The sequence below is a fragment of the Schistocerca piceifrons genome, chromosome 4 (assembly GCF_021461385.2).
Source record: "Schistocerca piceifrons isolate TAMUIC-IGC-003096 chromosome 4, iqSchPice1.1, whole genome shotgun sequence".
NCBI classification, from domain to species: domain Eukaryota; kingdom Metazoa; phylum Arthropoda; class Insecta; order Orthoptera; family Acrididae; genus Schistocerca; species Schistocerca piceifrons.
The window spans coordinates 832,188,308-832,210,416 of record NC_060141.1 but is presented as its reverse complement, the minus strand read 5'-3'; the positions used below and the strand labels follow the sequence as shown (position 1 = coordinate 832,210,416).

General features: G+C 40.6%; 1 protein-coding gene across 2 annotated transcripts in view; it reads right to left on the bottom strand.

Annotated features, from left to right (window-relative positions):
* Positions 1–9,891: 9,891 nt before the first annotated feature.
* Positions 9,892–22,109, bottom strand: part of LOC124794981 (zinc finger protein 665-like) — a 162,927-nt gene continuing 150,709 nt past the window's right edge. For both annotated transcript variants that reach the window (XM_047258723.1, XM_047258724.1), the window contains 2 exons: positions 16,232–16,302; positions 9,892–12,241 (listed from right to left, as the gene is read on the bottom strand). In XM_047258723.1, coding sequence (XP_047114679.1) covers positions 10,390–12,241; positions 16,232–16,302 — 1,923 coding nt within the window. In that variant the 3' untranslated portion in view covers positions 9,892–10,389. The remainder of the gene's footprint in view (positions 12,242–16,231; positions 16,303–22,109) is intronic.

Sequence of the window (22,109 nt, the reverse complement as noted above, 5' to 3'; positions counted from 1 at the left end):
GAAGTGAATGTAGTTTTTTATCCGTCAATTTTAAAGCTGGTACATTTTGAGATATTCAAAATTAAAGGTCAAGGTCATTTACCTTGATCGTGTACCTTATTTGACTACGAAAAAATTTCATATCACTGAAAAGCTTGTTTCACAACCTTTCCAAAATTACCTGGTTCACTGTTCCATTTTTATTAAAGTAGAAGTTACAGCCGTTATTGTCAGCAGTGTTTGTCAAATTTTCTGCATACTTTTAGAACTTCAAGTGGCCATTGCTCTTGTTTTACTTGTGATAAAATTCTGTAAGGTATTTTTCATTCTCTTGTCCCGTGCAATGAACACACTGAATTTTATGAATATCGAAGCTGGTCAGATCAGCACCTGTGTTCATTTGACATGGAATGACTCGTATCAGGATGGATAGAGGCACATTAAGTCATACTTATCCATAGGAATCCAGTGTCCCAACGATACACAAACTAAAACGAAGAATGGCAACAATGTACATACTTCATGAGCTTTTGGCTACAACCCTCATCAGTAAAAGACAAAACCACACCATTCACAAATACAAGCAAGCACACTTAACACACACACACACACACACACACACACACACACACACACACACACAAAAATCGGCAACTACAGCATCTCGGGCCAGAATGCAACTACAACATGGGATGCAAGCAGTAATCTGGAAGGGAAGGGGAAGGGATAGTAGTGTCTGGCTGGGGAGAAAGACAAATGGTGTCTGGTGGAGTATGCAGGGACTAGACTACCAACAGGCACAGCGTCGAGGGATTGTGGAGCAGGGACGCCTAGGGAAGAAGGAGCAAAAAAGGGGAAGAGCAGTGAAAGATGGGCAGGTGCATTAGCAGAGAGCTGCAAATAAACAGGCTGGGAGATGAGAATGGGGAGGAGATGTAATAACACAGGGGGTGGAAACTGTTGCATGAAGGGTATCAGGACAGTATCTTACCGAAGGTTGAGGTCGGGATACTTACAGAAGCAGAAAATGTGTTGTAAGGATAACATCCATCTTCGGATCCAGATGGCTCAGTTAGTGAACCGGTCACTGAAATCAAGCGTGTTATGTTCAGCTGCATGTTGCACCACAGGTTGGTCCACTTTGCTCTTGGCCACAGTTTGGTAGTGGCCATCCAATAGTGGTCATTCCAATCCCGGGAATATATGTGTGTGTGTGTGTGTGTGTGTGTGTGTGCGCGCGCAATGAATACCCGTCCGTTTTTCCCCCTAAGGTGAGTCTTTCTGCTCCCGGGACTGGAATGACTCCTTACCCTCTCCCTTAAAACCCACATCCTTTTGTCTTACCCTCTACTTCCCTCTTTCCTGACGAAGCAACCGTTGGTTGCGAAAGCTTGAATTTTGTGTGTATGTTAGTGTTTGTTTGTGTGTGTGTCTATCGACCTGCCAGCGCTTTCTTTTGGTGAGTCACATCATCTTTGTTTTTAGATATATTTTTCCCACGTAGAATGTTTCACTCTATTATATTCATATCATTAATTTGAACCCAACAATTACGTTTGTTATTGTCACTGTTGCATTTCGAAATCTTTTCTGTCGTCTTATTTTCTCTTTCTGTTTTTGCCAGTAGTTTCACTTTGTATTCACCTTCTCCTTTTTACCATTATCTACTATACAATTTTATCCCGCCTATATATACTCAATAATACGTAACCCACTTCCAAACCATAACCAAAAATTTTTTTTTCCACTTTCAACACTAGTTCACAAACAGTTCCTTTCACCTATTAAACAACCATTTTGGCTAGTTCTAATAACTTTCGCTTTATTTCCATTTCTGTTTTTCCCACATCACTGATAATTTTTAGCCGCTTCCCACAGGTTTTAACGTCATTATTTCTTCGTCAGACAATTGTTAGCCTCATTTTCATAATCTGCCACCACTAAACCACTCCTTTTAATACATTTACACACAGTTTTTTCGAAATTTTCCCGAATTTCTCCACCTTTTAACGTGTTTTGGCGGCAACTCGAGCACCTAACCTTTGTACACATCGTTGTCTACCAGGCGTGTGTGTGTGTGTGTGTGTGTGTGTGTGTGTGTGTGCGCGCGCGCGCGCGCGCGCGCGCGCGCGAGTGTATACCCGTCCTTTTTTCCCCCAAGGTAAGTCTTTCCGCTCCCGGGATTGGAATGACTCCTTACCCTCTCCCCTAAAACCCACATCCTTTGGTCTTTCCCTCTCCTTCCCTCTTTCCTGATGAAGCAACCGTTGGTTGCGAAAGCTTGAATTTTGTGTGTCTATCGACCTGCCAGCGCTTTTGTTTGGTAAGTCTCATCATCTTTGTTTTTAGATATATTTTTCCCACGTGGAATGTTTCCCTCAGAGGTGGTAAATTACATGGCTGCTTTCACAGGTGGTCCAGCCCCTGATGGGGTAGGATAAACATGTGACAGGACAGGAATAGGAAGTGCTGGGTGAGTGGATTGGGCAGTTTTTGCACCTGGACCTTTCACAAGGAAATGATCCTTGTGGCAAGGGGTTAGGATTGGGAGTTTCATAGGGAGGAATTAGGATGCTGTGGAGGTTTGATGGGCGATGGAACATGACTTTAGCAGGGGTGAGAAGAGCAAGGGTGGTTTGGAAAGTTCTCGGAATCACCATTACAAGTCAGTGTTAGCACAACGAGTTGTTAAAGTGATATTCATTGGACTGTTGCCTGTAAACATGCCACATCAGTGCTCTTGGAAGGTAACTGTGGCAGTGACATGGCTTTGTTGTTGTTCCCGTGTAGTGATTTGCGATGACTGAAAAAGAGAGAGAGAGAGAGAGAGAGAGAGAGAGAGAGAGAGAGAGAGAGAGATTCGAGCAGTGATTAAGTACTTCGTAAAAAAAGGTATGAAAGCAAAGGACATTCATGCCGATTTCCAGAATACACTGGGGGACTCTTCTCCTTCATATTCAACTGTTGTCAAGTGGACAAATGAACTTAAATTTGGTCGGAATAGCTTAGATTATGACCCACAAAGTGGTCAGCCAAGATGGTCACTAATCCAGAAATCATTGCAAAAGTGCACAAAATGCTCATGGAGGATCACCGATTGAAAGCACGTGAAATTGCTCATGCTTGCCAGATGTCATCTGAAGGGCTATATCACATTACAACTGAAGAATTAGAAATGTAAAAATTATCTGCAAGATGGGTGTCGCGAACCCTGATGCACGCTCGCACACATGTGCCGTCCCCACAGCAAAATTACATGAACTAAGGCATGAACTGTTGCCACACCTGCCTTATTCACCTGATATGGCTCTGTCACTTCCACCTCTCCTCAAAACTGAAAATTTTCTTGGCGGATAAAGATTCACTTCAAACGAAGAACTGCTAGCCAGAATTGACAACTATTTTGCAGGCCCAGAGGAAACTCATTTTCAAGGTGGGATCAAGGCACTGGAACATTGTTGGACCGAGTGCATTACTCTACCAGGAGACTACATTGAAAAATAAAAAAAAGTTTGTATGAAGTAAGTACTTTTTTTCTACTCTGTTCCACAAACTTTACAAAACCACCCTCGTACCTCAGGTAGCACATCCCTCATTTCAGGGCATGATGATAGGTAACAAAGCCCTCCCCAAAGGATGTGGCTCAGTTGTTCCACTCCAGGATAGTAACAGGTGATGAAGCGGACACTCCTTTGTGGCTGGTTCTTGGGTGTGGTGGGAGTACTGGGGGTGTGAAGAGAAATGGCACGGGAAATCTTGTTTGCAAACTAGGTCTGAAGAATAGCACTAGTCTGCGAAGGCCTTGGTGAAACTGAGCAATGGAGTTTTTGTCACTGCAGATACGCCATACTCAGGTGGCTAGGCTGTGAAAGGGATGAAAGCTGTCAAAATGCGGGTATTGTTGGTGGGTTTAATGTGGACAGAGACGCAGATGGCTCCATCAGAGAGGAGGAGGATAACATATAGGAAGGTGGCAAGCTGGGTTGAGGAGGACCATGTGAAGTGGATGGGAGGGAAGGTGTTGAGGTTCTAAAGGAACAAAGATCAGTTATCTTGGAAGAATGAGTTACACACAATTAGCTAAGGAACTGACTCTGGCTGGGAAGGAGTGAAATGCACAACTACAAAACTTTTTAACAATAATGGGAGTAAAATGTTTGGCAGAAGATCTACTGACAATTCCTGGTTTTAATCTAACTGAAAATTTCAAAACTTACAACCCCCCCTCCCACACACACACAATGCTGCAGAATCAAAGCTATTCTGGAAACAGTATACTAGCCGTAAATACAGATTAAGACTGTTTCTCCTACACTGCAGCCGAGTTTAATGTTTTGGTTACAGATATGTAGTGTCTTCAGTCCACCAGGCACCAACCTCTCAGCTCAGCTCATATGGAGAATCAGGACAGTACTTGTGCCGCAATTTGCTACTTATTAACTTGTGAGCAGGCACAGCATTTCTCATAATGTGAGCCGGTGTGGTGCTTACTTTGTACACATGCAAAGAACAGCTGTCTTTATGTAACCATGGTAAAAAATGTTTGAGCAAAATCACCATTTGATCTTAGTCTGATTAAACAATGATAAGATAAACTTATTAATACCACTCATGATAGGAACAAGTTGCTGCATTGATTAGGGGGTAGAAGTTTTGTGATCTCTGCTTTGAGACTGCCACTTCTAAACTGAATTAATATTGAATATATAACCACATTCAATATTCAATTAAAATTGAATATATAAAAAGGAATATAAACGTCTCAGAAATGAGATCAACAGAAAGTGCAAAATGGCAAAACAGGGATGGATAGAAGACAAAAGTAAGGATGTAGAGGCTTATCTCATGAGGGGTAAGATAGATACTGCCTACAGGAAAATTTAAGAGACCTTTTGGAAGAAAAGAGATCCACTTGTATGCATACCAAGAGTTCAGACAGAAACCCAGTTCTAAGCAATGAAGGGAAAGCAGAAAGGCGGAAGGAGTATATAATGGTCTATACAAGGGCGATGTTTTTGAGGACAATATTATAGAAATGGAAGAGAATGTAGATGAAGGTGAAATAGGAGATATGATACTGCATGAAGAGTTTGACAGAACACTGAAAGACCTAAGTCGAAACAAGGCCCCGGGATTAGACAATGTTCCATTACAAGTACTGACAGCCTTGGGAGAGCCACGCCTAACAAAACTCTACCATCTGGTGAGCAAGATGTGTGAGACAGGCGAAATACCCTCAGACTTAAAGAAGAATACAATAATTCCAATCACAAAGAAAGCAGGTGTTGGTAGATGTGAAAATTACCTAACTATCAGTTTAATAAGCCATGGCTGCAAAATACTAATACGAATTCTTTACAAACGAATGGAAAAACTCGTAGAAGCCGACCTCGGGGAAGATCAGTCTGGATTCCGTAGAAATGTTGGGACAAGGCAAATCTACGCTTCTGGCATTTGTAGACTTAGAGAAAGCTTTTGACAATGTTGACTGGAATACTCTCTTTCAAATTCTGAAGTTGGCAGGGGTAAAATACAGGGAGCAAAAGGCTATTTATAATTTGTACAGACACCAGATGGCAGTTATAAGAGTCAATGGGCATGAAAGGGAAGCAGTGGTTGGGAAGGGAGTAAGACAGGGTTGTAGCCTCCCCGATGTTAACACTCTGTATATTGAGCAAGCAGTAAAGGAAACAAAAGAAAAATTCGGAGTAGGTATTAAAATCCATGGAGAAGAAATTAAATTTTGAGGTGCGCCGATGACATTGTAATTCTGTCAGAGACAGCAAAGGACATGGAAGAGCAGCTCAATGGAATGGACCGTGTCTTGAAAGGAGGATACAAGATGAACATCAACAAAAGCAAAACGAGAATAATGGAATGTAGTTGAATTAAATCGGGAGATGCTGCGGGAATTAGATTAGGAAGTGAGACACTTAAAATAGTAAATGAGTTTTGCTATTTGGCGAGCAAAATAACTGATGATGGTCAAAGTAGAGAAGATATAAAATGTAGACTGGCAATGGCAAGGAAAGCGTTTCTGAAGAAGAGGAATTTTTTTAACATCGAGTATAGATTTAAGTGTCAGGAAGTCACTTCTGAAAGTATTTGTATGGAGTGTACCCATGTATGGAAGTGAAACATGGATGATCAATAGTTTGGACAAGAAGAGAATAGAAGCTTTCGAAATGTGGTGCTACAGAAGAATGCTGAAGGTTAGATGGGTAGATCACATAACTAACGAGGAGGTATTGAATAGAATTGGGGAGAAGAGGAGTTTGTGGCACAACTTGACTAGAAGAAGGGATCGGTTGGTAGGACATGTTCTGAGGCATCAAGGGATCACCAATTAGTACTGGAGGGCAGCATCGAGGGAGACCAAGAGATGAATACACTAAACAGATTCAGAAGGATGTAGGTTGCAATAGGTACTGGGAAATGAAGAACCTTGCACAGGACAGAGTAGCATGGAGAGCTACATCAAACCAGTTTGTGGACTGAAGACCACAACAAGAACAAGAACAATAACAACAACATCAAAATTTAATCACACTTTTGAGCTGCTTCTAGTTACTAAATATTAAGAGTACTTGCTTCTGTTCCCATTTATTGTTGAGAATAAATTTAAGTATTTCGATAACATTTAAATAAAGTACTCCTAATTAGAAACTCCCCAATCTTACAGAAGAACCAAAGATGGATGGGAAAAGACCTAGAAGGTGCCCAAGAACACGGTGGAAAATGGGAGTGAGAATGTCTGCAGAAAGGAGAGGTGTGACCTGGCAGCAAGTGGAGGCAGAAAAGTAGTGGGAGGACCGAGCCAAATGGAGAGGTCTCTTCAGTACCCAGAGCCGGCAGTAGCTGGAGCAGGATCCAGATAGATAGACTCCTAATTAGACTATGGGTGTATGAAAATGGAAGTTGTGGTTTTGGAACTATTTCACAGCCAATGAGAATGATGTTTGTTGCATATCTCTGGAATATTGCAGAAAATACAACAGATGTGACTCACCATGTTTAGTACTCATTGAATTCTGTGAGCAATGTCTTAAAATCCTCAGACAAGTGTCACTATTTAAAGCAAATCACCTAAAAATGCCGTAATTAGTGTTACTGCAAGATGCTTTTCATGTAGTAGTTTAGCACAGCTGTTCACAGAGCTCAGTACTGTCAACATGTCCTTATCATCTCAAGAGAACAATCCCTTCCCTTATTGTGACTTTCATGCACAATGAACTTCATTTATGTTTTAAAAGCTGGCTGTATCTCTTACAATGTATGGAATAAAAACACTGGAGGTATTATTGGACTATAAATTAAGGTCAAGTCATACGGGAAATACACTATGCAAAAGAATAACGGGATCACTTTTTTGAAAGCCCATCTTTTCTCCCATTGTGATACAGAATTTTTACTCAAATGTGCCTACAACCTTAATCTGTACTGGTGCAAAAGTGTGACGCCACCCTCCAGTTCAGCAAAGCTTCAGTTATTGGCACAGAAGCGCATAAGTGTGGTGGTGATGGAGGGAGGGTGGGTGGGGGCAAATACAGAGCTCAGTAGTTCATGGAAAGTTTAATGTGCGTTAATGGTGTCATACTGGCACCAAATTTCAATACAATTTGCACATGACTCGTGACGTGTCTAATGATGAGAAGTTCATCCCCCCTATAACCCACATTTTACTCCTTCTCTTGATGCCTGTGTAATGGACGTCAGAACCGTGATGACCATCATTTAAATCACACCTTTTTCTAATGGGTGTCTGAGGAAAACATTCCAGAGACACCATAGCTGACACACCATTACTCAGAAGTGACACGAATAGGCCTCCTCAGGAGGTACTACAAAGGGTCTCCCTTGAGGCATTGATTGCCACATATTTCCCAGTCCAAAAGTGGCAGTTTACAGCGCGATGAGCAACACGACAATGTTCTTGACAACCTTTGTCACTGACAATACCCCCACTCCCCTTCTCCTGGACGATTCAGCCCTTGTCTAAGGGGCCTGCAACCCTACTGAATGTGTTCTGATCAAAACTTCTAGTGGTGGTGCAAAATCATTTGATAAGGTGAATTTGATTCAAAGCACAATGGATGTTTATGCATATTCAACTCTTCTGTGGGAAGAGGAAGGCTCTGACACTGATATGCCTATGAATAAAATGGCAAAAGGCCACTCTAAAACTCCCCCCTCCCTCTCCCTTTTGGCAGCATTCTAGCTGTAACCCACGCACCTTTCTTGAGCAGTTTAAAAATATATATGTACGAGAGAACCCTCGACCAATTCCTAGGCGCCTGCCAGAAGGCAACCCCTATATACCCTTCAGCTGAGTGGCACTATGCCGCTGCTCTAGCACTACCTGGAGGGATGCAGAATCTGAGTGGCATCTAAGGGGTTGCCTGCTTGCAGATGCCTGGTCGAAGGGTGTCTCTGTACAAGTACATTTTTAAAGTGCTCCACAAAGGAGCACAGGTGACACCAAGGGTGATGTGAAACTGGGGGTCTTAGAGGGACACAGTGCTGTTTCATTCACACCAGTGTCAATGTCGCAGCACCAGCCACCCCCCCCCCCCCCCCCCAAAAAAAAAAAAAAAATTACATGACAGGAGGAAGCAGAATAGCAGAGATGAAAAAGTATAAACGCCCTACACTGCTTCAGATAGCATTCCAACGTCATCAAATGGCTTAGAACAGTTCCTAGTGGTTCCAACCTACATATCAGCGCAAAAATTGCAGTCACACTTTGGAGGGGTTAGATCACACGATAGGGTTGAAACATCTGGAGGGTGGTGTACATCAGACTGCCAACAGTGGTTCTCAGCTGTGAATATGTGTAACATGGAAACTTCAAGAGAAGGGGGTGGATTCATTGACAACATTTATGCCGCCTCCTGAGGCCTTTCCGTGTCAGTTCTGAGTGGTGGCGTGTCTGAAATTTTTTCCTCTGCCAACCATAAGAAACTTGCGCAATTTCACTGGGTGTCACACTTCTGACATCCATTGCAGAAGCTTCGAAAGAAGGGGTGATGTGGTTAAGAGAGGTTGTAATGGGATTCGCATCGTGTGATATGTCTACATGGTGGTGGTGAGCAGAACTGTGTTGAGATTTCGTGCCAATGCAAAAAGCATTGCCAAGCACAATGGTGACATTGTAAGGCATTTGCACCATTATATAGGGAGATTATCGGCACCTCATAGCCTAATTTCACACTTCTGTGTCACAACTGTGGAACATGACGGGGATTCAAAAATGTGACCCTTTAATTCTTTTGTGCAAAGTATTTGGATTTACGTTTGTAATTTCTCGTCCTTTATGTCGGCAGTCTATATCAACATCACACCCAACATACTGGTATCGACTGAAAAGTGCACAAAGCACAACAACTATAAGTATTGTCAACAATCAAAAATATGTGTTGACAAAATGCTGATACAAGGAACTGATCCATATACTATATGCTGAAGAAATAAATCATTCTGTGTGTCACTGTGTGGGGGCAGAATATATACATATAATTGACTTAACACAGATTGAAAGGAAGATTCGCTTTTAAGAATTACCTGTTTCTATTGATTTATCGTGATTCTGGGGAAATAAAAGTAATCCACAGATAAAAAGTATTGTTCTCTAGTTATAAAACCCAATAACGATTATGAATCATCATATTTCTTGCACCAAAATAATATTACTAGAAAAACCCAAAATTCACATATTTCCAGCCACATAAAATCAAAATAATTTTCTGTACAGGTGATGTTTTCTTTGAGTTCACAAATTTGGAAAACCTAAAGATACAATAAAGTGAATACATAATTATAATAATAAACTGCTGAGAAAAAGATAATATTAAGTCGTATTATCAATTTCATGTACATCTTGATATGAGAAATCAACTTATGATAACAAACCAAGTATGTTTATGGTGTAAAAAATCAAGCACAGCTATCCACTGACATTAAGCCAATTGTAAAAAAATTTCTCATGGTGTTTTCAAATAGTATATAGCTGCTTTACAAAAATAAAAATAACATACATACTCACTTCTGACCATGTAGTGAAATATATTATGAAAACTTGCAAAAAATATTTGAACTGTACATGTCTCACAATCTACATGACATTATGAAGGTCCACACGTGCAACAGTACTATAGAATATCACAATCTCTCACTGTTTTATGAAAACTTACAAACTATTCTATTTTATTAGCTGTACATATTCTTAAAATATGGATTGTAAACCTAGAAACAAATACATGACTCCTGAAAGTATTTAAAATACATTTTAATGGCCACTGAATAATGATGCTGAAAATTCAGCATTCTCCTTAAAAAATACGCACTGACTCCAATGCACACATGTACAAATCTAGACTCAAATACTGTAGATCCAAATGCAGTTAACTAAGCCTAAAACCTATGCAAGATAACTGCCTGAGTATTTTCCATGACAGGTACATTCACTGGTATTTCCGGAAAAGTTATCACATTATTATCAGCTGTTGTTATTACAACTGTTTGTGTAGGGGTCTCTTCCTCCTCAACAACTTCTTGCTTATGAGCGTGAAGGCTCAAGTGTTTTGTCAGGTCCCGTTTTTGCATAAAAAGCTGACCGCACTGATCACAACGGAAAGGCTTTTCCTGCGTATGAATACGTCTATGTTTAAGCATGTCATTTTTCTGTGTAAAGCCTCTACCACATATATCACACGTAAAAGGTCGTTCACCTGTGTGTGTTCTCATATGCACATCTAGTGCGCCTTTCCTCTGAAATGCTTTTCCACAATGCTGACAGGGGTGTGGCCGTTCCTCTGAATGGACTTTTATATGCTGTGACAGGTTGCTGGAGCAGCGGAATGCCATACCACAAACTGAACATTTATAAGGTTTTTCTCCCGTATGTATTCGTTCATGGACAAGGCGAGCCTCCTTTGAAAGGAACCCTTCGCCACAGAACTGGCACGTGTGAGGACGCTCACCAGTGTGGAAAGACCGCATGTGGTATGTTAAAGAACCTTTATTAGACAATTTTTTCCCACACACTGTACACTCAAAAAGTTTTTCTCCTGTATGTGATCTCATGTGCGTTGCGAGTGATTCCTTCTTGACAAGAAGTTTACCACAGATAACACATTTGAAGGCAGCCTGCTCTGGATCATCACCGGCCTGCATCTGTATACTTTTCTCCACTTCTAGATCAGTATGCAATTTTCGATGAGTAAGAACAGCACCCAATGTGGGAAACGACTCATTGCATACCCTGCAAGTATATTTCCTTTCATGTTCATGTCTTTTAATGTGTTGGGTCATATTACCTCGGCGATTGAACTTCACTCCACAAATATGACACGAGAACGGTTGTTCACCTAAGTGAGCCGAGCCATGCTGCCGAAGCTGTATCTTCTTATGGAAACGTTTACCACATTTCTCACAACTGTACGGACGGACTCCGTTGTGCACATTCATATGTTCATTGAGATGAAACTTTGATCTAAACCCTTTCCCACACTTTGTACACAGTTGCCTATTTTTATACGAATCATCCATATGACAACGTTTATGGCTTCTTAAGTTATTTATGTGCTTGAAACTCTTGCCACACAAATCACAAAGATAAGGAGTCTCTGTAGAGTGTGTTGCTTTATGGATGTCTAAGCTAGCTAATGAACCGTAGTTTTTATCGCACTGATCACATTTAAAGGGTTTCACTTCACTATGATTAGCTAAATGATGTTCTTTTAATGACTTTCGTCCACGGAATGACTTCCCACAGAATTCACACATGTACATAGGTGGCTCCGACTCATCCTCCTTTGACTTTAAGTGAGTCCTTTCATGAAGTTTAGCTGACTCTTCGTCAAAAAAATATTTTTCACAGTAATTACATGCTACAGCACCAGCAGCATGTCTTTTTCTGATGTGATTAATTAAAACTGATTTCTTAGAAGCTTCATAATCACACATATCACATCTCCATATTGCATTCTCTTCTTCGTTATTGAAGAATTGTGGACCATCATCTTTCACCATTATGTCTTTCATAGCACCAGCTATTTTGGACTTGAGCCCTGGGTCACACTCGGTCAATTCTGTTGTCACATTCATCTGCAACATTTCACCATCTTCAGTCTCTCCTGCAGAATCTACTATTTGGTATGCGTGATTCATTTTAAGCCTTGAACTGTCTTCAGATTCTTCACCATCTCCTTCCTCAAACTGATGTTCATCTTCAATTCCATCAGTTGTGCTGTAACTGTAATTCCTGAAACATGAGAAAGAATCCATGTCTGAAAATCATGAAGTTATTAAAGATATTTAATTTTATTTGGAAAAATCAAAGTTTTTTTATTTGTGTGGCAACTGTGTGTGTGTGTGTGTGTGTGTGTGTGTGTGTGTGTGTGTGTGTGTGCGCGCGCGCGTGCGAGTGTATACCCGTCCTTTTTTCCCCCTAAGGTAAGTCTTTCCGCTCCCGGGATTGGAATGACTCCTTACCCTCTCCCTTAAAACCCACTTCCTTTCGTCTTTCCCTCTCCTTCCCTCTTTCCTGACGAGGCAACAGTTTGTTGCGAAAGCTTGAATTTTGTGTGTATGTTTGTGGTTGTTTGTGTGTCTGTCGACCTGCCAGCACTTTCATTTGGTAAGTCACATCATCTTTGTTTTTAGATATATATTTCCTACGTGGAATGTTTCCCTCTATTTTATATATATATATATATATATATATAATAGAAGGAAACATTCCACGTGGGAAAAATTATACATAAAAACAAAGATGAGGTGACTTACCGAACGAAAGCGCTGGCAGGTCGATAGACACACAAACAAACACAAACATACACACAAAATTCAAGCTTTCGCAACAAACTGTTGCCTCATCAGGAAAGAGGGAAGGAGAGGGGAAGACGAATGGAAGTGGGTTTTAAGGGAGAGGGTAAGGAGTCATTCCAATCCCGGGAGCAGAAAGACTTACCTTAGAGGGAAAAAAGGACAGGTATTCACTCGCACACACGCACATATCCATCCACACATACAGACACAAGCAGACATATATACACTCCTGGAAATTGAAATAAGAACACCGTGAATTCATTGTCGCAGGAAGGGGATACTTTATTGACACATTGCTGGGGTCAGATACATCACATGATCACACTGACAGAACCACAGGCACATAGACACAGGCAACAGAGCATGCACAATGTCGGCACTAGTACAGTGTATATCCACCTTTCGCAGCAATGCAGGCTGCTATTCTCCCATGGAGACGATCGTAGAGATGCTGGATGTAGTCCTGTGAAACGGCTTGCCATGCCATTTCCACCTGGCGCCTCAGTTGGACCAGCGATCGTGCTGGACGTGCAGACCGCGTGAGACGACGCTTCATCCAGTCCCAAACATGCTCAATGGGGGACAGATCCGGAGATCTAGCTGGCCAGGGTAGTTGACTTACACCTTTTAGAGCATGTTGGGTGGCACGGGATACATGCGGACGTGCATTGTCCTGTTGGAACAGCAAGTTCCCTTGCCGGTCTAAGAATGGTAGAACGATGGGTTCGATGACGGTTTGGATGTACCGTGCACTATTCAGTGTCCCCTCGACGATCACCAGTGGTGTACGGCCAGTGTAGGAGATCGCTCCCCACACCATGATGCCGGGTGTTGGCCCTGTGTGCCTCGGTCGTATGCAGTCCTGATTGTGGCGCTCACCTGCACGGTGCCAAACACACATACGACCATCATTGGCACCAAGGCAGAAGCGACTCTCATCGCTGAAGACGACACGTCTCCATTCGTCCCTCCATTCACGCCTGTCGCGACACCACTGGAGGCGGGCTGCACGATGTTGGGGCGTGAGCGGAAGACGGCCTAACGGTGTGCGGGACCGTAGCCCAGCTTCATGGAGATGGTTGCGAATGGTCCTCTCCGATACCCCAGTAGCAACAGTGTCCCTAATTTGCTGGGAAGTGGCGGTGCGGTCCCCTACGGCACTGCGTAGGATCCTACGGTCTTGGCGTGCATCCGTGCGTCGCTGCGGTCCGGTCCCAGGTCGACGGGCACGTGCACCTTCCGCCGACCACGTTCGACAACATCGATGTACTGTGGAGACCTCACGCCTCACGTGTTGAGCAATTCGGCAGTCGTCCACCTGGCCTCCCGCATGCCCACTATACGCCCTCGCTCAAAGTCCGTCAACTTCACATACGGTTCACGTCCACGCTGTCGCGGCATGCTACCAGTGTTAAAGACTGCGATGGAGCTCCGTATGCCACGGCAAACTGGCTGACACTGACGGCGGCGGTGCACAAATGCTGTGCAGCTAGCGCCATTCGACGGCCAACACCGCGGTTCCTGGTGTGTCCGCTGTGCCGTGCATGTGATCATTGCTTGTACAGCCCTCTCACAGTGTCCGGAGCAAGTATGGTGGGTCTGACACACCGGTGTCAATGTGTTCTTTTTTCCATTTCCAGGAGTGTATATATATATCCCCTTGACATGTAAGTTTTAGAGGCAGAACTGGAAGTGCAATAAATGATTGAAATGTGGCATGCTTTTATGAAGTACTCAAGCTGCTTAGCAACTTCCAATTCTGCAGAAATAAGTGCAATTTTCTCGTTTAGAAGACAAGAGTCTACAGATTTTCAAATACAGTCTTGAAAATGAACTATGGTATGTCTGCTTTACAGTCCGTTTAAGATTAACTATTAACAGGCCAATCTGGTGAATTCTTTGTTTCACCAATTGTCTGCTCTTTCAGTATCTCTACAAAGTGTACAAACCTCTTAATGAAGCCACTGATGCAATTACAAATCACAAGATTTGTATGTATCAGCTAATACACAATATCCCACAGAAGTTTTTGTGAAATCTGAACATGAAATGTGAGGATGGATAACAAATCTTTAATAAAGCAGTTACAAATTTTGGGTATCTATCCTCTACTACCATCACTGTTGACATTAGCCCAAAAAACAACCATATATCCTATAAATTAAGGAATTGAACATAAGGCAGTGGGAAGCAGGACAGCAACGTGTGGTGTTGACATTCTTGGACGAAGAATCGGAAGAGGGAAGAAAAAACATAGCACTTTGCTTTATGTTTTAGGAGAGGGACTACACTGAGCACTCAACTTCTTAATTTATAACAATCACAATTATTCTGAAAAATGAAGTAATGGAAATTAAACAACCACTACAGTTGCATACTGTTTTACTGAGAGGTCAGTTCAAGTTAGTAGTTAATTACATCAGGTTTCATGAGGTGTTGTAACTGCAATACATTTCTCCCTCTCGGGCAGTTCTTTCTGAAAAATAAGATGATACAGGAACACACTACTGACTAACGCAAGTTCAAACCAGTTAAGGAACTGTGGAAGGAATGCATAATTATTAATAAGCACAAGTAGCCGATCAACAACAGAGAAACAAATTTATTTCTGCCAATATTTCTGTGACTCATCTCTGTGTGTGAATTAACTTCTCTTCTCTTCCTGATGTTTATAATTTCCCTGCTGTGCCCATTTTGCATTACTATTTTCAACTGCCAAACTTTTAGTTTTACAAGCTGCAGATTTATTTCTGTTGCTGTTAGATTCCTATAATAAATCTGGCCTTTCCAGCCATCTCCAATGCAATTTTTACAATTTCCCCTTTGAAGTGCTTATAAAAGGCAGATTTCTTGTGGAATTTTCACATGACACCTCAAATTTTACTCTGCTCTACCATTCGTATCACCCTTTCGCAGAACAAAGACAAATTAACTTTGTTTACAGCTCAATATCAGAATAGCATATTTTTCTTATTATTAACAAAGAGTTGTGTTTAAGTGTTCCGGGTAATAACTAACAAACATTCCAATACAGTTATTCCAATTTCTGCTTCAAATACTGTAAATTTATCTTTACCACAGTTTCAAAATTACTGTCAGATGTGAAGCACTGCTTGAGATACTATATCATGTAGTCCTTTCCAGACGGCTGAAACAAAATTAATGCCAAACAAAGAAACAGGTTCCTTAAAGTCTGCTCAACAGAAAAATCATGAGACGATGATACTAATTACACCATATTTGACAGCAAAGAGTTCCAAGCTCTATCGAAGTTATCAAGTATATACCAAATTTAACATTACAGAACTCAATTCTCTGCAGTATAGTTAGAAGCTGTTAAAGCAGCAGGAATATGTCATATAAAAAGATACCAAGTGCTTTTTGTACATATATCAACACTTTCCATAATGTAGCTACCACATACTTCTTTCTACTTCTCCTTTCTGCGTGCTCTGCCTCCATGCCGGAAAATGACTGCAGTATATCATTCCTTTTCTGTAAACAAAAAAGAAAAGAAAAATTATTGTTTGTAGTTTACTACACATAATGAAGTGACACAGAGAGAGAGAGAGAGAGAGAGAGAGAGAGAGAGAGAGAGAGAGAGAGAGAGAGAGAGAGAGACTGGGAAAGAGGGGGGGGGGGGGGGGGGGTCAGCAGTCAGAGGCTGCTGTTTCTACTTCTTTACCTGCAGCTTACTGCTGGCATTCTCTTCATATTATGTATTTACTGTACTGTACACTACACTGGCAGCTTAGTATTGACAAACCACATACAATATAAAATTGTTGTACACTCCTCTCTCATTCTGCTCCAGATAATTACTTTCAACTGTGATTATTGTGCTTAAGCTCTGCTGATTACAAGTATCTGGAATGAAAAGTGTACTATAGTCTTGCTTGTTCAGTGTATATATGATGGGAAGTTCATTTTACAACAACATCCGACACTTATGCATACATTCCATTTTCTGTATGATCATATTTTGACTTTCAACAATGAAGGGCAGTCTACAACATAAATTATAGAGGTGGAGAAAATCTAAAAGGTGCTCTGTTACACTGTTTCAAAATGTAAGAGACTTTTGCAACAAATAATATCTTTAATAAGCAACAAATACTGAAAATTTAAGATTTCCCTGATCCATCTTTCTTCATGACTGGTATTCCTCTCAGGCTCACATCTTTTTTATTTATCTATTTTTCACTTTCCTACTTATTTTGTACTTGTATCAGTTCTCTTTACAAAATATTTCCTCTCCTCAAAACAGTTAAAGCCAGCCCTAGACTCAAACCCAGACCACTGTCTGTTAAAACCTGTGTGAGCAACTATGCCACCTGAGTGTACCTCACAAAAGCATCAAGTTGTCACTGATTCTGCACTCCCTATTCCTTCTCATTTCCTCCTCTGCTTGTCGCTTACATTCTCTTTTTCCTCCATCATTTTTCCTCTTTATAAGTGCTTACATACTCTACACCACACACTTACATTAACCTTATCTTAGCTATTCTCCCTTTATCGCTGTTCTCAGTTTTTATAGTCTTGGCTTGCTGCGGTATTAACTCACTATAAATCCTTTGCTCTTTGAATTCATTGCTCTGTCATAGAAAATAATTTCTGACCCATCCAACAAGGTTCAAATCTGTTCCAATAGCATATTTATTCTGTCCATTGTCATTTACTCTTTTACAATTTTTTCATAGTCTCTTAATAAAACACAGCATGATGTTTAAAACAAAGCTGCATGAATCTAATACATAAATATTACTTCTTCCCCTTCTACACGCAACACACTGCTTACATATTCAAGGACAAACCACATTTTGTTAATTCACTGTCATGGCTCTATACCAAAATTTTTTTGTTTTAAGCAAAGAGAGAAACTAACTTCAACAATGCCAATTACGTGTTTAAGGAAATACAATTGGACTGTCCTCTGTTTCTATTCCATCTTCCTGCAAGAGTGCTTTAACAGAGAAAACTGAGTACTTGGCAAATCTGACATTACTGGTTGTGTAAATGAGGGACTGAGATGGTTGTGCAAATAAACAAATAAGAAGGGTGTGAATAAGTTACAAGTTAGCCAACAAATAAACAGTAAACTGGAAGGCTTCAGCTACCGTATTACATTACACTACAAAACAATTTTTTGTACAAGATACGCCACAGTGACTAGAAAATATGGTAATAAGACACACACACACACACACACACACACACACACACACACACACACACACACACACACACACACAGAGAGAGAGAGAGAGAGAGAGAGAGAGAGAGAGAGAGAGAGAGAGATTACAATTATATTCTGTAGCAATTCACTCTTCAGTAACATTATTTCAGTTTAGGTGATTTATTATAATCTTTCCTCCTAAATAATACTCGTCTTAGAACAGTTACCAACACAAGGGAGAAAAGTTAATAGATCACACACAATGGAGTATTTTTTATCTGTCGCATCTAAAGTCATCAAAATGATAATCTTATGAAAATAACCATGCTTCTGGAGGACAACTAATACATATGAAACTTACAAATGGAATCTCATTTTATTTTCAATTCCTTATCTGATACTAACTCATTCTTGCATTAAAAAAGAACATTAGAAATGTGCAACTAACTTCTATATTTCAAATGAATCAGAAGCCACAACCAGAAAAAGGTTAATATTAATAACAGTCAGATTGCACAGTGTTCTTCATTAACTCAAGAACAACGTGTTTCTCCCGTGAATGGAATCATCAGGTTATCTGGAAATATAAACAGAGGACGAAATTACAATTAACCTAAGGTGGTCCTATTCTGGACTAGTACAACAGCAAAGTTATCATATCATATCATAGTAGTGCAGAATAAGACCACATGCACAAGCTGCAAATATGATCCCAGACCAAAACTGGCACTGGAGCCATGTACACACAGAGCATCAAAAGAGCACAAGCAAAGTGTTGGGCTAGGGGTGATGACAAGCGCTATGCACCACTCTAAGTGAGGGTGCAGTGCAACAACAGCAAAAAAATAATAATAAAATAATAATGAACAGATTAACAAACAAATGTAAAACCATATCAGAATTAAAATGCAAGTATATGTAGTTCACTATGTATAAGATTGAGGTATAAACAGAAAGGCTCACAGACGCAAGTGCAGTACAATAAAAATGAAATCCATGGAAGAAATAATAAATGAAAGGACTGACAATAAATATAAAGCTAAAATGAAACAACAAAAATAAAATGAAACAATGAAAATATAAATAAATACAATGAAATGCATTTACTTAACAATGGAATTGGTTGTAAAGAACAAGAGACACTCAAAAGTCTTCTTTAAAAATGGGAAACATGGATTTGTAAAGATTTGATATTTAATGGTTCAAGTGATCATTAAACAACACATCCTTCTTAATGTATGAATATTAAACTATTTTAATCTTTTCAAAAAGGTCGAGTCTCTTCCCCTTCAGATATGTGGTGTAAAGCCCTTAGGTTCCCCAAGTGTTGATGGAAGGTAGACATTGGATTTGAGAAGTTTTGTGAAGGTGGAATTATATTTAACTTCCCCCTTCCTTGTGAGTAAATGTTCCTGAAATGTAGTTTAAAAGCCCTTCCTCTCTGGCCACTGCAAGGTGCCTAACATTCACAGCATTCCGGTTCATACATGCAAGAAGCAGTATCTTTTTGGGAACACCCACTGTGAATATAATGATATTAAATTTTGTTACAGCAGATAAACTTTATCCTTATATGTGATGTTTTTACAGAACAATTTATCCTTATATTTTGACCCCAAAAAAGTTAAAATAGAGCACGACACACACTACCTTGGAAAATTCGTAATTATGAGGTACACGGCCAAGTGCCCAGCATTACTACTAGCCCAATACATTGCTCATGCTCTTTCCATTCACGTGTATGCTCTGTGTGTATGCAAATGGGCCTCCAGCACTGTTTTGATCTGGGGCCATATTTACATCTTGTGCGCATGGTCATGTTCTGCAATGCCATGACTGTTGTCACCACTGATCATGAGGTAACTCTGCTCTCATTTTCTCCTTCTTCATCTACAGCTATACTCTGCAAACCACTGTGAAGTGCATGGCAGATGGTATGTACCAGTGAACCAGTTATTAAGGTTACTTCCCACTCCATTCAAATATGGAGCATGGGAAGAATGAATGACTGAACATCTATGTGCGTGCTGTAATTATTTAAATTTGGTCCTCATGATTCCAAAGTGAGTGCTACGTAGGTGGTTGCAGAATTTTCACAGAATCTTCATTTAAAGCCGATTTGTGGAACTTTGTTAGTAGACTTTCTCAGGATGGTTTACATCTGTTTTCCACAGTCTGCCACTTCAGTTTCTCCAGCACCTCTCTGACAGTCTTTTTACGTGTCACACAAACCTGTGACCATTCATGCTGCCCTTATCTGTGTATGTTCAATATCCCCTGTTAGTCCCATGTGGTATGGTTGAGCAATAATCTAGAATGGTTCATATGAGCGTTTTGTAATGAATACAGTTTGTAGATTGATTACACTTCCCCAGCATTCTACCAATAAAGTGAAGTCTACCATCTGCTTTACCCACAACTAAGCCAATGTGATCGTTTCATTTCATATTCCTAAAAAGTGTTATCCCTGGATCTTTGTATGAGTTGACATTTCCATTATGAGTCACTGATATTATAGTCATAGGATACTGCATTTTTTCATTTAATGAAGCGTAAAATTGTACATTTCTGAACATCTAAACCAAGTTGCACATCTTGCAAAACTTTGAAAATGTTATAAAGATCTGACTAAATATTCATACAACTTCTTTCAGACAGTACTTCATTACATATAACTACATCTGTGAAATGTCTGAGGTTCTATTAATATTGTCGTCAAGGTCATTATTACACAAGGTGAACAGCAAGGGTCCCAACACACTTCCCTGGGGAACACCCGAAGTAACTTCTATATCTGATGATAACATGCTGGATTCTCCCTATTAGAAAGTGTCCTCAATCCAGTCATGAACTACACATGGTACTCCACACGACCAATCCTTTAACAATAAGCATAGGTATAGTTCTGAGCCCCCCCCCCCATGAACCATGGACCTTGCCGTTGGTGGGGAGGCTTGCGTGCCTCAGCGATACAGATAGCCGTACCGTAGGTGCAACCACAATGGAGGGGTATCTGTTGAGAGGCCAGACAAACGTGTGGTTCCTGAAGAGGGGCAGCAGCCTTTTCAGTAGTTGCAAGAGCAACAGTCTGGATGATTGACTGATCTGGCCTTGTAACAATAACCAAAACGGCCTTGCTGTGCTGGTACTGCGAACGGCTGAAAGCAAGGGGAAACTACAGCCGTAATTTTTCCCGAGGGCATGCAGCTTTACTGTATGATTACATGATGATGGCGTCCTCTTGGGTAAAATATTCCGGAGGTAAAATAGTCCCCCATTCGGATCTCCGGGTGGGGACTACTCAAGAGGATGTCGTTATCAGGAGAAAGAAAACTGGCGTTCTACGGATCGGAGCGTGGAATGTCAGATCCCTTAATCGGGCAGGTAGGTTAGAAAATTTAAAAAGGGAAATGGATAGGTTGAAGTTAGATATAGTGGGAATTAGCGAAGTTCGGTGGCAGGAGGAACACAACTTCTGGTCAGGTTTATAAACACAAAATCAAATAGGGGTAATGCAGGAGTAGGTTTAATAATGAATAGGAAAATAGGAATGCGGGTAAGCTACTACAAACAGCATAGTAAACGCATTATTGTGGCCAAGATAGATACGAAGCCCACAACTACTACAGTAGTACAAGTTTATATGCCAACTGGCTCTGCAGATGACGAAGAAATTGAAGAAATGTATAATGAAATAAAAGAAATTATTCAGATTGTGAAGGGAGACGAAAATTTAATAGTCATGGGTGACTGGAATTCGAGTGTAGGAAAAGGGAGAGAAGGAAACGTAGTAGGTGAATATGGATTGGGGGACAGAAATGAAAGAGGAAGCCGCCTGTTCGAATTTTGCACAGAGCACAACATAATCATAACTAACACTTGGTTTGAGAATCACGAAAGAAGGTTGTATACATGGAAGAACCCTGGAGATACTAAAAGGTATCAGATAGATTATATAATGGTAAGACAGAGATTTAGGAACCAGGTTTTAAATTGTAAAACATTTCCAGGGGCAGATGTGGACTCTGACCACAATCTATTGGTTATGACCTGTAGATTAAAACTGAAGAAACTGCAAAAAGGTGAGAATTTAAGGAGATGGGACCTGGATAAACTAAAAGAACCA